This window comes from Pan troglodytes, chromosome 16, assembly GCF_028858775.2.
Source record: "Pan troglodytes isolate AG18354 chromosome 16, NHGRI_mPanTro3-v2.0_pri, whole genome shotgun sequence".
NCBI lineage: Eukaryota > Metazoa > Chordata > Mammalia > Primates > Hominidae > Pan > Pan troglodytes.
Window position 1 is genome coordinate 34,762,559 of NC_072414.2, and position 17,241 is coordinate 34,779,799.

A 17,241-nucleotide genomic window follows, 5' to 3' on the forward strand; every position below is an offset into this window, starting at 1 on the left:
TCTAAACTTTTATTCTCCCTCTACGAAGAAATTCAGGGTTCTGGGACATACACTATAAATTTTTCTCTTTAACACTGATTCTCCAGGTATTCTACCATATCATTTGCAAACAGAAAAAAATCAGAGGTTGGCAAACTTTTTCTTAGAGGGCAGACAGTAATGGTTAGGCCTGTGGGCAAGATTCACTGATGGATGCTACAATTAATAGGAAAAGTATGACAAGAAACACAGTGCTGACATAGTTGCAAATATCTTCCCACAAGATTATTTCTTACAAAGAGAAAAACAGTAACTTTATAGTAGAAAGAACTGGCCACTGTAACCAAATTGTCAACATAAGTATCATCAGTAATGAGACATACTGACATTATGTACCTCCTTGTTTAATGCCATAGGTTTTCCTCTGATCTTTGCTCTAAAGTTATCTCATAGATTCTGATAAGTAGTGTTTACATTATCATTTTTTTCTATAACTTTCAGTTTTTATTTTCCTTTTCACCCAAGAGTACAGTCATGTATCGCTTAACAATGGGGATACATTCTAACAAATGCCATCGTTAAGCAATTTCATCATTATCCAAATGATCACAGCATACTTAAAAAAACTATATTGTATAGCCTATTACGTGCCTAGGCTATATGGTATAACCTATTGCTCCTAGGTTACAAACCTGTACAGCATGTCACTGTTCTGAATACTGGAGGCAAGTGTAACACAATGGTTAAGTATTTGGGTATTATAACATTATCTAAACATAGAAAAGGTAGAGTAAAACTACAGTATTGTAATCTTATAGGACCACTGTCATATATGCGGTGTATCACTGATTGCGATGTCATTACACGGCACATGACTGCACTTTAATAGGTTCTTAAATTTCCAGTAAAAGGGCCTTTGATATTTTAATTTTGTTGGTAATTTCTAGTTTTCTTGCAGTGTGATCAGATAACGTAATACTTCTACTTTATGGAACTACTTACATGTTTGTTTGTGACCTAATACCTGATCAATTTTTGTGAATGTTCCAGGGGCCCCTGGGCAGGAGGTATAGTCTCTATCATCAAGGTATAGAGTTCAGAAAACATACGTATGATCTACCTTACTATGATCACGCTGTTTAAGTCTTCTATCTTCCTATTCTCTGTTAACTTGATCTGTCTTAAACTGAGGGTGGTACATTAACATCTCCAACTATGAGTGTGTTTTTATGTCTCCTTGAATATCCTGCAGTTGTTGTTTCCCAAAGGTGAGTGTCATGATTCTGGTGACTAAATATTAATAAATTTTGTATCCCACTTGTGAATTGTGGCATTTGGCATTAAAAAGTGCCCTTCCATCTTTTCTAAGTTTTTTGTTTTGGCTTGAATTCTACATCATCTGTTATTAGGATCACTTCTCTTTTCTATCTTTCTGATATATCTTTGTCCATCTCTTTCTTACTTTTTTTAGGTGTGTGTCTCTTATACACAGCATATGAATATAGCTATATAACCCAAACTGAAAATCTTTTCCTTTTAATAGGTGAGTTAACCCCATGTATATTTATTGCTCTGACTGATCTGTTTGGTCTTAAGTCTGCTGTAGTATTTTACTTCCTTAAATTGTATTTGAGCTTTGTAACATGATGTGATAGGATATACATAGACAGTAAAATGGTCATTACAGGGAAGCAGATTAAGCTATCTATCAACTCACAGTTCCTTTTTTTGTGACAAAGAGCAGCTAAAATCTACTTATTTAACAAAAATCTCTAATACAATTTTATTTTTATTTAAGATATGTCCAAGACTTCTGAAAATACAATTTTATAAAGGTTATTCCTTATGCTGTCCATTAGATCTCCACATTTGTTCATCCCACATATCTGCTATTTTATATCCTTTGACCTACATCTCCCCATTTCCTTTCCTTCCTCCCTCCTTGAACCCCCTGTGGTAACCACTGTATCATTCTCAATCTCTGTGTATTTGAGTGCTTTAAATATATATACGTGTGTGTGTGTGTGTGTGTGTGTATATATGTTTTTTGTTCACATATAAATGAGATCATGCAACATTTTTATTTCTGTCTGGCTTATTTCACTAAGCATGTCTTTTAGTTTCACCTATGCTGTGGCAAATGATAGGATCTCCTTCTTTTTAAAAGCTGAATAAGGTCGGGTGTAGCGGCTCATGCCTGTAATCCCAGCGCTTTGGGAGGTTGAGGCAGGTGGATCACCTGAGGTCAGGAGTTCGAGACCAGCCTGGTAAACATGGTGAAACCCCATATCTAATAAAAATACAAAAATTAGCCAGCTGTGGTGACGCAGGCCTGTAATCCCAGCTACTCAGGAGGCTGAGGCAGGAGAATCCCTTGAATCCAGGAGGCGGAGGTTGCAGTGAGCAGAGATCATGTCATTGCACTCCAGCCTGAGCAACAGGGCAAGAATCAGTCTCAAAAAAATAAATATAGAAAAATAAAAAGCTGAATAATAGTCCATTATGTGTGTGTGTGTAAGTATTTATACATCATCTATATTCCATTGTGTGTGTATATATATACACAAATACATACAATACACACATACACACACACATATACATTTTCTTTATCAATTTGTCCATCAGTGGGTATTTAGGTTGTTCCTGTATCTCGGCTATCGTAAATACTGCTGCAGTGAACACGAGAGTGCAGATACCTTATTTGGTCAACTAATTTTCAACAAGGGCACCAAAAGGACACAGTGGGGTCCAATAAATGGTGCTCTTCAATAAATGGTGCCGGAAAAACTGGATTTCCACATGCAAAGGAATTGGACCCCTATTTTACACAATACACAAAAATCAACTAAAAATGTATAAAAGACCTATATGTTAAGACCTGAGACTATAAAACTCCTAGAAGAGAACATAGGAGGAAAGCTTTGTCATAGTATTTTATTATTATGTGCACAGTATCTTGCTATATTTGCTATATTTCTTCCTCTACAAGATGTATTCTTTGTCTATTTTTTTTTTTTTTTTTTGAGTCAGGATCTCACTCTGCTGCCCAGGGTGGAGTATAGTGGTGCGATCTCAGGTCACTGCAACCTCCATTTCCTGGACTCAAGCCATTCTCCAGCCTCAGCCTTTGGAGTAGCTGGGACTATAGGTGCACAACACCACACACAGCTAATTTTTGTATTTTTTGTAGAGACAGGGTTTCACCATGTTGCCCAGGATGGTCTCAAACTCCTGAGCTCAAAGTGATCTGTCCACCTTGGCCTCCCAAAGTGCTGGAATTACAGGCATGAGCCACTGTGCCTGGCCCGTACTTTAATTTATAAATAATTTGGGGGGGGTGGGTATTTCAGAAGGTTTGCCTTTTTGTTCTAATGCTTATCTTTGGACATAAACCTTTTTAAATGCTCTTAGTTCTCTGTGAGTTTTTGTTTGTTTGTTTGTTTTGTGACGGAGTCTCACGTTGTTGCCCAGGCTGGAATGCAGTGGCATGATCTCAGCTCACTGCAACCTCTGCCTCACAGGTTCAAGCAATTCTCCTGCCTCAGCCTCCCGAGTAGCTGGGACTACAGGTGTGCGCCATCATGCCCAGCTAATTTTTGTGTGTTTTTTTTTTTTGTTTGTTTGTTTTGAGATGGAGTCTCACTCTGTCACCCAGGCTGGAGTGCAGTGGCTCGATCTCAGCTCACTGCAAGCTCCACCTCCCGGGTTCACGCCATTCTCCCGCCTCAGCCTCCCGAGTAGCTAGGGCTATAGGCACCTGCCACCATGCCTGGCTAATTTTGTTTTTGTATTTTTAGTAGAGACGGGGTTTCACTGTGTTAGCCAGGATGGTCTCGATCTGACCTCATGATCCGCCCGCCTTGGCCTCCCAAAGTGCTGGGATTACAGGCGTGAGCCACGGTGCCTGGCCAATTTTTGTATTTTTCAGTAGAAACGGGGTTTCACCATATCAGACAGGCTGGTCTCGAACTCCTGACCTTGTGACTCGCCTGCCTCAGCCTCCCAAACTGCTGGGATTACAAGTATGAGCCATCACACCCAGCCAGTTCTCTGTTTTTAAATCTAAGCTTCTACTATTTGGTTTCTCAGTTTTAACATATTATTTTGTTTTTCTTCTTCAGGGACTCCAACAACCTGACTGTTATTTCTTCTCTGCCTTCAATTTGCATTACCTTCTCTCTAACTCTTTTGAATTATCTCATTTTCATTCTCTCAGGGTTTTTTCTTTGTCCTTATTCAATGACTTCTATTAAATTTTCACTTATGTCTATTCTCCTTTGTGCACTTGTTAATATATTCTTCAATTATGAGATAATTTTATCTTTGCCTTCTATTTCTTTCCTGAGTTCAATCAATTATGATTTCATTTCTTCCTCTCCCAATAAGGTCTGAACCTCAGCCCTTGGGCAGGGGTGGAACAGTTCTTGCTTGGATGTTTAATCTCACTCAGTCCTAGGCATCATGGCTGGACTTTGTATCTGCTATTCCTGTACCTGTATTCTTTACATTTATCTTTATTTCTTATTAATCAATCCTATGTTATTCCAATTCCCTATTACTGACTATAGTTAACAATATCTTGTGTAGGCTGGGCGTGGTGGCTCGTGCCTGTGATCTCAGTACTTTGGGAGGCCGAGGCAGGTGGATCACCTGAGGTCAGGAGTTCGAGGCCAGCCTGCCCAGCATGGTGAAACCCCCTCTCTACTAAAAATACACAAATTAGCATGGTGGCACATGCCTGTAATTCCAGCTACTCGGAAGGCTGAGGCAGGAGAATCGCTTGAACCTGAGAGGCGGAGGTTGCAGTGAGCCGAGATCACGCCACTGCACTCCAGCCTGGACAGTGATAGAGTGAGACTCTGTAGCAAACAAACAAACAAAAATACTAGTGTATATTTCAAAATAGGTAGAAGGTCTGAAATGTTCCCAACACAAAGAAATGATAAATGTTTGAGGTAATGGATATCCCAATGACCCTGATTTGATCACAACACATTGCATGCATGTATTAAAATATTGCATGTATCCCATATGTATGTATAATTATTGTGTAGCCATAAATAATTCTTTGATTTTTTTTCCCTATTCAAATTACTGTGTAGTTTCTGTCTCCTGACTGGACCCAAATTGATACATCTTTTTTCCTCCGCCACTCCACTAATGAAGGACACTTCTCCCTTTTTTTTCTTTTGAATTATGCATATTTTTACTTCCCTGAAATTCATCATCTGATCTATCAGGACACTTTTTAGTATTTTCCTTATTAGCATGGGTTTAGTCTTTCTAGCACTGGTTTTATTTATTTATTTATTTTTTGGGATCGAAAGACAGCTGGAGTATGGCACTGGTTTTAGATCAACCTTACATCCCATTGCTAATTTTCATCTTCCCCACAGTTTTTCTTCATCTGTCTTCATAAAGTCTTCTGGCAGGGGTAGGTGAGGCAAGAGCATGAAAGATACTGCACTAGGATTTGTGGTCTCATTTTTTTCTCTCTTTTTATTTACAGTTATTTTGAAGCTTAGGCATCTTCTACAAGTTACGCTGAGAACATGGTTTTTCTGTGTAGCTTTAGTTTTCCTTCTTTGTTATTCTGTGTTATTTTGGAGAAAATATTGGAAGATGGGAACATAAACTGCCTTCATTGTCTTTAGGTCCCTGAAGTGCTATCACCTGGATTTTTGCAAGTTTGAGACTTATTTCTAACAACAATCAAAGGGGAAGGACAAAAACACTAGAACAAAATTTCTGGACTGGCTCCAGCTCTGCCACTAATATTTACCTAAAGTTGGATTTACTTCAGTGTTAGGATTATTTCCTCACTTGTAAGATAGGGTGGCTGGACCTAGGGCAGTGGATCCCAAACTCTGATAAGCATGAGAAATACTTGATGCATATGGACTTCTGTGCCCCACTTCTAGGCATTCTGATTCAGTAGGTCTAGGGTAGGTCCCAGGAATAGGCGTTTTTTAAACACATCCGTGGTGATTCTGGGTCTAGTCAGGGTCTCACATTTAGGAATGCTTAGACATGATAGTCAGTGATACTATCCAGTTATGTGAGTCTATGAAAACTCTTCCGATGATTCAACAAGTTCTAGTGATCCCATCTTTCAATATAAAAATCACAGCTGGGCACAAGGGTGCATGTCTGTAGCCCAGAGAGGCTGAGGTAGGAGGATTGCTTCAGCCCAGGAATTTGAGGCCATAGTGCACTATGACTGTGCCTATAAATAGCCACTGCACTCCAGCTTGGGTAACACAGCTAGACTCCATCTCTTAAAAAAAAAAAATGAGGCCGGCGCAGTGGCTCACGCCTGTAATCCCAGCACTTTTGGAGAACGAGACAGGCAGATCACTTGAGGTCAGGAGTTTGAGACCAGACTGACCAGCATAGTGAAACCCCGTCTCTACTAAAAATACAAAATTAGCCGGGCGTGGTGGCAAAGGCCTGTAATCCCAGCTACTTGGGAGGCTGAGGCAGGAAAATCGCTTGAACCCAGGAGGCAGAGCTGAGATTGCGCCACTGCACTCCAGCCTGGGCAACAAGAATGAAACTGCATGTTTTAAAAAAAAAAAAAATCAAAGCAATGGATGAGTGGTATAATGTCCCAATTAACTTAAATTGTATGATAATTTGTCCCTATTCACTTTCTTTTCCCCAGAGACGGGTCCCACTCTGTTGCATAGGCTAGAGTGTAGGGCACAATCATAGCCCACTGCAGCCTCTAACTCCCGGGCTCAAGTGATCCTTCTGCCTCAGCATTTTGGGTATTTACCTTTTTTTTTTTTGACCAAAAAGTTTGAAACAACCAAAGCAGGTAAAAAATTAGAAAAAAAAAAAGACAAATAAAAAAACAAAATAAAAGACAAAAGGAACTCTATTTAATACACGTAGAGGAAAAAACATTAACAATAAAAAACTAAGATCACGGAAATAGATCATAACCTTTTCTTAATACATTATGAAGGTTAAATCACTTTAAGAGGAACATGTTACATGCTTTGTTCCCACTAAACTTTGGCACAGTATAGTTAGATATAACTGTGGCACATTCTTTTCAGGGTTCCATATGTTATTTGGAAACACAACTAATGCTGGTCCTCATTTTGAAGAATACCCATTATAAATTTGATATCAACAAGTCACATAAGCTCTAAGCTCCCATTTCACAGTATAATCTATTAGTACTATCTAAAGCAAGTAATTCCAAAGGCGTACATAAGAGCAATGTTAATTCGAGGAGATCCACAGGCTTTCCCTGATGTCTTAGCATTTGGTCATCTGAGGGAATCTGGATGAAGTAAATTTTTGCAAATATAATACATCCAGGAAAGACACCACCAAATGATCTGTTTAGGACATACCCAATTGCAGCAGGGGTCAAGCGAGTGTGCAACTGAGGGGTGGTAGAAGTAGTGGTGGTTGTTAGGGAGCCATCATTTCCAGTCTTCTCCCAGTCAAAAGGGTCACTCTCAATTACTCCAAAAGTCTTGATGCTATTGTCAAACACGGATGTAAGAAGCTAAACCACAAAGAAAAAAACTAGAGTAAGTGAACAGTAAACATAGTCACTTTATTCTATAAGAGAAAGCACACCAGACTCATAAAATGATTTTGTAATGTGATTTTCTTTAAAAACTGATGGCTCAAATTGCGAAATTTGAATAGGAACTATATGTAGATGATGACAGTGAATTAATGTTGATTTTTCTCCGTTGTGTAGAATGTTTCTGTTTTCGAGGGATACATAATGAAGCATCATATCTATAACCTACTCTCAGATGGTTGGCTAAAGGATGTGTGTTGTGTGTAAGTGTATATGTTTGTGCATTCAATTGAACCATCTATTTTATCATTTATTTGTCAAAACAAAACAAAACAAGGACTTTTTATATGTTTCAACCTAAAAAAGTAGCCAGTGTTAACAGGTAACGTGTCTAGGTAAGGGGAATATAGAAGTTCATTGTGCTTTCCTTCATTTTTTTTTTTTTGCAGGTTTAAAAAATTCTTAAAATATGTGTGTGCATGTTTGTGTGTCTCCATATATAAATTATCAAAAAACTGCTTGATTTATATTCTGTTAGTTTGATTTATATCCTGTATAATTTCATTTTTTGTCTTTCAATTCCTAAAGTTTGATGTGATCTTAAGAAGGGTCTCATAAAAGGCCTCTATTGTTTCTGTCGTAGGCAACATTTCCAATTTTATGATTATAGCTTTATTCTCTCCTCATCATTTCTGGAACTCTGTTACTATCCTATCCTCTGAGATTCATCTTGTACATTTCCTGCCCCAGACCTGAAATCAGCACTTCTTTGGAGGATTTTGCGCAGGTCTGATTTAGGCTTTAAAAATATTACTTCACCAGCCTGGTGAACATGGTGAAACCCTGTCTCTATTAAAAATACAAACATTAGCCGGGTGTGGTGGTACACGCCTGTAATCCCAGCTACTCAGGAGGCTGAGGCATGAGAATTGCTTGAACCTGGGAGGCGGAGGCTGCAGTGAGACAAGATTGTGTCACTGTACTCCAACCTGGGTGACGGAATGAGAATCTTTCTCCAAAAAAAAAAAAAAAAAAAGATTACTTCAGCTATTAAGTGGTCAATAAATGCCATAAACAGGGATGGGAATGAGGGTACTTGGAACAGATGACCAGTTAAGAGATTACTGTCAGCTGAACCAGCATGGTAACAGTAAAGGTGATAAGAACTGCACATAGATTTCTGTCCTGAGCCACTGGGTCAGTGCAGTGACATGGAAAGCAGTGAGTTTAGGGAGGAAAAGGAAATGCAGATATAAATTTGGGTGTCATCAGCATATAGATATCAAGAGATACTGGCCACGCACGGTGGCTCATGCCTGTAATCCCAGCACTTTGGGAGGCTGAGGTGGGCGGATCACTTGAGGTCAGGGGTTCAAGACCAGCCTGGCCAACATGGTGAAACTCTATCTCTACTAAAAATACAAAAATAAGCAAGGTGTGGTGGCAGGTGCCTGTAGTCCCGGCCACTCGGGAGGCTGAGGCACAAGAATTGCTTGAGCCTGGCAGAGACTGCAGTGAGCCAAGATTGTGCCACTGCACTCCAGCCTGGGTGACAGAGCGAGACTCGGGTCTCAAAAAAAAGAGAGAGAGAGAGAGATATTATTTAAAGCCATAGAACCAGCTGGTATTATTGAGGAAGAATAGAGAGCAAAAGATGAAGGGCTATAGCCTAGAGTACTCCAATACTTAGGTGAAAGAAGAGAAAGACTCAGCAAAGGAAACAAAAAAGGAGTGGCCAGTGAGGCAGGAAAACCACGAGTCTGGTATTCTAGACTAAAGTGAAGAAACCATTTCACTAAGGAGGATGATCAAATGTTATCAGTTGTAAATGTATAGTTATTTCTGTATTTAATTAATTTCTCTCTCTTTCAACCCAGACTATATGCTCCAAGATGCTGATATTAATCTGAGCTTACTCATCATTGTGTCTCCAGGATCTCATACATTACCTTATTCATAACATTCCTAAAAACATTCCAATAATACATGTTAATTTGTAATAATATTTACTGACTCACATGATTTAATCTTTCATTTAAGTTCCAAAAGGAAGAATTGTAAATACAGAAAAAGAAACTAAAAAGATAAAGGGAACTGGAAAAGACATAGTTACAAAATCTGAGAAATTTTATTTGGGTCCTATTTTTGTTCATGTAAGTCACCTACGTTATAGCTTAGACTTCTCCAAATGTCAGAGGTAGAGGGCTGTAGAAAACACAAAGGAGGAAATAAAGATGGACTGGAACCTAGGGAATTGAAGTGCCAGACCTTTGACCCTCTCTCCTAACTCTGAAATCAAGGTTCTCATAGGTTCTCACAGAGTGAGATGCATGCTTCCTGGAAGGTGGAATCCCCGTACAGGGGAGCCTTGCTATGTGAGCACTTAGACTGCCACTGCTAAATTCTCTGTCTGTACTGTGCTGCAACAGGAATGATCCTAAATGGTTTTTATGTCAGATGTCCTTTTATCATGGAATTATTTTCTTACATCTGTCACAGTATTGTATGTCTTAGAAAATGTATTCTATGGCACTGGACCTCAAATTAGAAACAGTTTGTTACTACGATGGTGATATTAGACACCAGCAGCAGGAGGCAGAAAGATGGAGGACACAGAACAAAAGAAATAGGAAAGCTAAAAGCACTGAGGCACTTAAAGGCACCCTAGTGGGAACAAATGGTCAGACTGGGGAGAGCTCTGCAGATATTTTAGAGAAAAACATTTCTAATCTAGCAAAATAATTTTCTAATTCGGGAGCAGGGTGGCGCTAAATCCTAACCTTCCTCAGATTGGAATAGTAGAAACAGGACAAGTCAAGGACTTACTTTTTTTGGTAACTGAATGTGTTACATCACATTTGGTTATGATAAATAATAAAAACAGAAAACTCTTAATTCAGTGAGTCAAATAGATTTGAGAATAAAAATTACCTTGTAAGTCATCTATATAGTATATACAGTATATGTAGTGTGTGAATACATGTCTGTGTATATATATATGTGTGTGCCTGTTAAATTTGAATAGTCCTCATGCCTTTTTTATTTTTTATTATTTTTATTTTTATTTATTTATTTTTGAGACGGAGTCTCACTTTCTTGCCCAGGCTGGAGTGCAATGGTGCGATCTCGGCTCACTGCAACCTTCGCCTCCCGGGTTCAAGTGACTCTCCTGCCTCAGCCTCCTGGGTAGCTGGGACTACAGGCACACGCCACCATGCCCAGCTAATTTTTGTATCTTTAGTAGAGACGGGGTTTCACCATGTTGGCCAGGATGGTCTGAAACTCCTGACCTCAGGTGATCCACCCACCTCGGCCTCCCTAAGTGCTGGGATTATAGGCATGAGACACCATGCCCAGCCTCTCATTCTTTTTTATATCCCAATGTCACTGGGGAACAAAGCACTTTCCCATCAGAACAGGGACTCACTGTGGCAGTAATTCTCAAACTGGAAAGGGAGAAGGGAAAAATCTGAAAAAAATCTTCCAAATGATTCCAACGCTTCCCTCTAAAAGGCATGTCCCATATCTCTTCATTGGTAATCTCTGAAAATCTAGTATACATCTGACTCCTTATTTTACTTAATAATACATTCTTAGAAAATACAAATTCACCTATATTTAGAGTCTAAGTTTCTCAAACTAGGGTAACATGTACCCCCAGGGGATGCAGCCATATGCCAGAGAGAATTTAAAGTCATTTGACAATGTGGCACAGCTTCCTCGAGTATTTTACACAGAGGTATGACATTTATTACAATATTTTATAATACAATGAACACAAAGAAGTTGGAAGGCAAAATTTAAATGAACCTTTAAGATAAATCAGGAGAATACAAAGAAATTTTGGACTTATGGTTGATACTGTAAGGCTATTCCCAGACTTCTTGAGAAATATGCTTATACTTGGCTGCCAGAGGAGTAACTGGTGAAACAGTGTGAGAAACACCAGAAGCAATCATCTTCGGGAAAGTGAATCTTCTGTAAATGGATGTAGGGAAGAGAAGCAGTTAAGTGAAGGGGAAGTTGTTTGAAGAGGAGGAAAAGAGGAGGGACAACTTGAAGAAGGTAATGAACAGGCAAAAATGCTACACAGGTTGAGCATCCCAAATCTGAAAATTGAAAATCCAAAATATTCCAAAACACAATTTTGGGTGCTGAAGTGATGCTCAAATGAAATGCTGAGTGGGGCATTTCGGATTTTCGATTTGGGTTGCTCAACCAATATAATGCAAAATATTACAAAATCCTAAAAAATCTGAAATCCACTGGGCGCGGTGGCTCAGGCCTGTTATTCTAGCACTTTGGGAGGCCAAGGCGAGCGGATCACGAGGTCAGGAGATCGAGACCATCCTCGCTAACATGGTGAAACCCCGTCTCTACTAAAAATATGAAAAAATTAGCCAGGTGTGGTGGCGGGCACCTGTAGTCCCAGCTACTCGGGAGGCTGAGGCAGGAAAATGGTGTGAACCTGGGACGCAGAGCTTGCAGTGAGTGGAGATCATGCTGCTGCACTCCAGCCTGGGCGACAGAGTGAGACTCCGTCTCAAAAAACAAACAATCTGAAATCCAAAACACTTCAAATAAGGGATATTCAACCTGTATTACTTTTGTTTGTTTGTTTTTGAGACGGAGTCTCACTCTGTTGCCCAGGCTGGAGTGCAGTGGTGTGATCTCAGCTCACTGCAACCTCTGCCTCCTGGGTTCAAGAGATTCTCCTGCCTCACTTCCCAAGTAGCTGACACTATAGACATGTGCCACCACGCCCAGCTAAATTTTTTTGTATTTTTAGTAGAGACAGGGTTTTGCCATGTCAGCCAGGCTGGTCTTGAACTCCTGACCTCAAGTGATCCTCCTGTCTCGGCCTCTCAAAGTGCTGGGATTACAGGCGTGAGCCACCGCACCCGGCCCTGCATTACTTTTTATTTGGCCACTGTGTGGATTATTTGTGTCAATCCCTCTTCTACTTGCACTTATGAATAAGAAGCAGTCCATTTTAAATCTGATGGGATATTCAATACAATGATTTTTCAAAAGCAAATTATTCAAGATACAAAGTAATAAAAGTCAATTACAGCCTAGGCAACATGGTGAAACCCTATCTCTACCAAAAATACATAAAATTAGCCAGGTGTGGTGGTGTACACTTCTGGTCTCAACTACTTGGGAGGCTGAGGTGGGAGGATTACTTGAGCCCGGGGAGGCAGGGTTTGCAGTGAGCCAAGATCACACCACTGCACTCCAGCCTGGGTGACAGAGTGAGACCCTGTCTCAAAATAAATAAATAAATAATAAAAGTCAATTACTATGTCAGGATAATGAGATTCTGAATAATCTGGATTTTCTATTTTTCTGTAATTCTAAAACTTTTATAATGACCACATATTACTTTTAATAACTAGAAAAAATTAACCAACAAAAATATATTATTCTAAAATAAATTGATTATATACCTATATGCAGCCTACATAGATGCTTGGTGCCAGCTCCTACTACCTAAAATACCCTTATTCTTTATGGCAATCAGTCATCTGACATACACACAATGCCTTAGGGAAGCACTCCTCTCATCCTTAGCACAAAATGCAATCAATAACTGTATCATATTTACCTCCATATGAAATCCCAGTTTGCCCTTTCAAAGAGAGTGTAGACCAAGTCCAGCTTTTGCAAAACCAACAATTATTTGTAAGGTGATATTAAGAACTCACTAAGAATCCTGATTCCTGAATTCTCAGTTAATAAATGGTAAATTAGTGGATCAATAAAGCACTTAAGCAGGAGAGCACAATGGCAATGTTGGCTTGGCTGATTGAAAGGCAGATTATTTAGAGCAAAAGAAATTGCCCCACTTCAGTGATAAGTAGATGCAATAGAGGGAAAGAAATGCATAGTCTTTTTTTTTGGCAGAGCTAGCCGGGGTTTATTTTGGGAAAAAAAAAAAAAGCAATTGAATGGTTTTATAGCTGGAGGCATGGGCAAGGGGGGGTCCCCAGGTAGTAAACTCCCTCACGGATGGGCTGAGGGCTAGGGCTGAGCCTCAGGTGGGTCTCCCGTTCCCTGTGTTCCCCTGCACAGTGGCCTCCCTCCTAGGCTCTGCGGCAGCCGCAGGAGGGACAGGCTGGGAGGGGCTTCATTCGGGCAGGACGTCGGAGGACTCAGACACTAGCTTCCCATCACGGGTTTCGATCTTCTTCACGACCACGGCCCTGGAGGAGCTGGTGTGGCTGAAGGAGCTGGAGCCCATGCCAGAGCCAAAGCTGGAGCCCAGGCCGTAGCTGAGGCCAGGGCTTGTGAGGCCCCCATAGGCCAAGCTCTGACCACCTGCATAGCTGCTGGTGGTCTTCATATGGATACTCATGTTCTGCATCCCAGACTCCAGCCAGCTCTCCTCGCCCTCCAACAGCTTCCTGTAGGTGGCGATCTTGATATCCAGGGCCAGCTTAACGTTCATCAGCTCCTGGTACTCACGCAGCTGCCGTGCCATGTCTTGACTGGCTAGCTGCAGGGCGGCCTCCAGCTCAGACAGCTTGGCATTGGCATCCTTAATGGCTAGCTCCCCATGCTGCTCGGTATCTGCGTGGCAGCCTCCAGGGAAGCCCTCTGGCCTTTGAGACCCTCAGTCTCAGCTTGGAGCCGGCTGATGTTCCGGTTCATCTAGGAGATCTCAGTCTTTGCACACCACAGGTCATCCCCATGCTTCTGACCCAGCGTCTGCAGCTCCTTATACTTGATCTAGTACATGCTCTCAGCCTCAGCCTGGCCGCGGTTCGCAATCTCCTCGTACTGCACCTTGACCTCAGGGATGATGCTGTCCATGTCCAGGAAGCGGCTGTTGTCCATGAACAGCACCACAGATGTATCCGAGATTTGGGACTGCAGCTCCCGATCTCCTCTTCATACAGCTGCCTGAGGAAGCTGATCTTGGCAGTCAGCCCTTTCAGGGAAGACTCCAGCTCCATCTTGTTCATGTAAGCTTCATCTACATACTCCTTGATGAGCACAAATTCATTCTCCATCTCTGTACATTTACTGATCTCAACCTCATACTTGTTCCTGAAGTCCTCCACCAGCCCATGCATGTTGCCAAGCTCCGCCTCCAGCTTCAGCTTCTCCTGGCCCAGAGTCTCCAGCTGCCACTTAAGGTTGTTGATGTAGCTCTCGAACATGTTGTCCATGTTGCTCCGAGCCATCTTCTGCTGCTGCACGAGGCTCCACTTGGTCTCAAGCATCTTGTTCTGCTGCTCCAGGAACCGCACCTTGTCTATGAAGGAGAAAAACTTGTTGTTGAGGGTCTTGATCTGCTTCTCCTCCTGGGTGCGCACGGCCTGGATGTTGGGGTCCACCTCCAGGTTAAGAGGGCTCAGCAGGCTTTGGTTGACAGTGACGGTGGTGATGCCTCCACTGGCCCCACCATATCCTGCACCCAGGCCACCCCGGAAGCTGCTGCTGCCCATTCGGGAGAAGCTCGAGGAGCTGATGCAGGCACCAGGCCCACTCGTGTAGGAGAGGCTGTTAAAGGCCTGGGGGCCAGAGGTGGACACCTTGTAGGACTTCTGGGTCACCCTGATGGACATGGTGGAGGCAGGCGGGCCGAACCAGACGGAATCCCAAAAGGAGTGGAGAAGCTGCTTCTTGGTCTGCACACAGTCTTTACTTCTCTGCTCTTCTTGGGGATTTTAGCAACATTGGTAAAGAAAAAAATTTAACTGCACCCATCCTCTAACAAACTAAACCAGCAAAAATAAAATAAAATAAAATAAAGAGAATGAGTTGAAGAAGCTGCAACCTTTACCTGTTTTCACCATTAAGTCGGGTGTCACATAGCAATGGGGATACATTCTGAGAAATGTGTCGACAGGCATTTCATTGTGCAAGCATCATACAGTGTACTGTGATGGTTAATACTGAGTGTCAAATTGACTGGATTGAAGGATACAAAGTATTGATCCTGGGTGTGTCTGTGAGGGTGTTGCCAAAGGAGATTAACATTTGAATCAGTGGGCTGGGGAAGGCAGACCCATCCTTAATCTGGTGGGCACCATCTAATCAGATGCCAGTGAATATAAAGCAGGCAGAAAAATGTGAAAAGGTGAGGCTGGCGTAGCCTCCCAGCCTACATCTTTCTCTGATGCTGGATGCTTCCTGTCCTCCAACATCAGACTCCAAGTTCTTCAGTTTTGGGACTCAGATTGGCTCTCCCTGCTCCTCAGCCTGCAGACGGCCTATTGTGGGACCCTGTGATCATGTGAGTTAATACTTAATAAATTCCCCTTTATATATATATATATCTCTATTCCATTAGTTTTGTCTCTCTAGAGAACCCTCACTAATACATGTACTTACACAAAGCTAGATGGTATAGCCTATTACACACCTAGGCTATATAGTATAGCCTATTGCTACTAGGCTACCTATCTGTGTAGCGTGTTATTGTACTGAATACTGTAGGCAATTGTTATGCAATGGTAAGTATTTGTGTATGTAAACATATCTAAATATAGAAAAGGTATAGTAAAAACACAGTATTATAAGCTTATGGGACCACTGTCGTATATGCAATCCATCATTGATTGAAATATCATTATGTGGCACATGACTGTATATTAAGATACTGGAGATTCAGAAGTGCCCCCCGTGGTTGGCTGCCCCAGGACCTGAGGCAGGGTAAGGCAGCATGGTCACTTACTCAGCCAAAAGTGCTGGATGATATCAGTCTTCCCTTTCAGGGGCTCAGTCAGTCCAAAAGGTAAACTGCCTGGAAATATAGTACACTAAGGCTTTTCAGTGCCTCCTCACAAGGCCAATAAAAAAGGTAAACAACATGTTCTTATTGCTGTGACAGGACAAAGCAGCAAAGAGGAAATAAAAGAAGTTCTATTAACATAGAAGGTAATGCTGAGTGAAGAAAAATGAGATGATTTTAGGCAGGGTGTGGTGGCTCACATCTGTAATCCCAGTACTTTGGTAGGCCAAGGTGGGCCGATCACCTGAGGTCAGGAGTTCGAGACCTGGCCAACGTGGTGAAACCCCATCTCTACTAAAAACATAAAAATTAGCCAGATGTGGTGGTGCACACCTGTGGTCCTAGCTACTTGGGAGGCTGAGATGAGAGGATTGCTTTAACCCAGGAGGTGGAGGTTTCAGTGAGCCAAAATTGTACCACTGTACTCCAGTGAGGAGTGCAAAAAAAAAAAAAAAAAAAAAGAGAGAGAGATGATTACAAGCAAATGCAGCATCACTGTGGTACATGTAAAACTACTTACATTTCTTACATTTACATGATACTTTAAAATTTATAAATTATTATCATAATTACCTCATTAAAAATATTAACAATGGCCAGTTGCCATGGCTCACACCTGTGATCCCGGCACTTTGGGAGACTGAGGTGGGCGGATCACCTGAGGTCAGGAGTTCGAGACCAGCCTGACCAACATGGTGAAACCCCATGTCTACTAAAAATACAAAATTAGCTGGGCGTGGTAGCACATGCCTGTAATCCCAGCTACTTGGGAGGCTGAGGCAGAATTGCTTGAACCCAGGAGGTAGAGGTTGCAGTGAGCTGAGATCACGCCATTGCACTCCAGCCTGGGTGACAAGAGCAAAACTCCATCTCAAAAAAAAAAAAAAAATCTTAACAACAATGCTGTGAAGTCAGTATTTCCACCATTTCACAGACTAGAAAACTGAGATCTAGAAAGGTTATCCAA

At 41.4% G+C, this 17,241-nt stretch overlaps 1 protein-coding gene and 1 pseudogene across 11 annotated transcripts in view; both read right to left on the bottom strand.

Annotated features, from left to right (window-relative positions):
• TTBK2 (tau tubulin kinase 2) overlaps positions 1-17,241 on the bottom strand; it is a 183,122-nt gene that overhangs the window by 48,403 nt on the left and 117,478 nt on the right. For all 11 annotated transcript variants that reach the window (XM_063794820.1, XM_063794818.1, XM_016928065.4 and 8 more), the window contains one exon: positions 7,350-7,507. In XM_063794820.1, the coding sequence (XP_063650890.1) occupies positions 7,350-7,507 (158 nt within the window). The remainder of the gene's footprint in view (positions 1-7,349; positions 7,508-17,241) is intronic.
• On the bottom strand, positions 13,534-15,111 carry LOC134808521 (keratin, type II cytoskeletal 8-like; annotated as a pseudogene).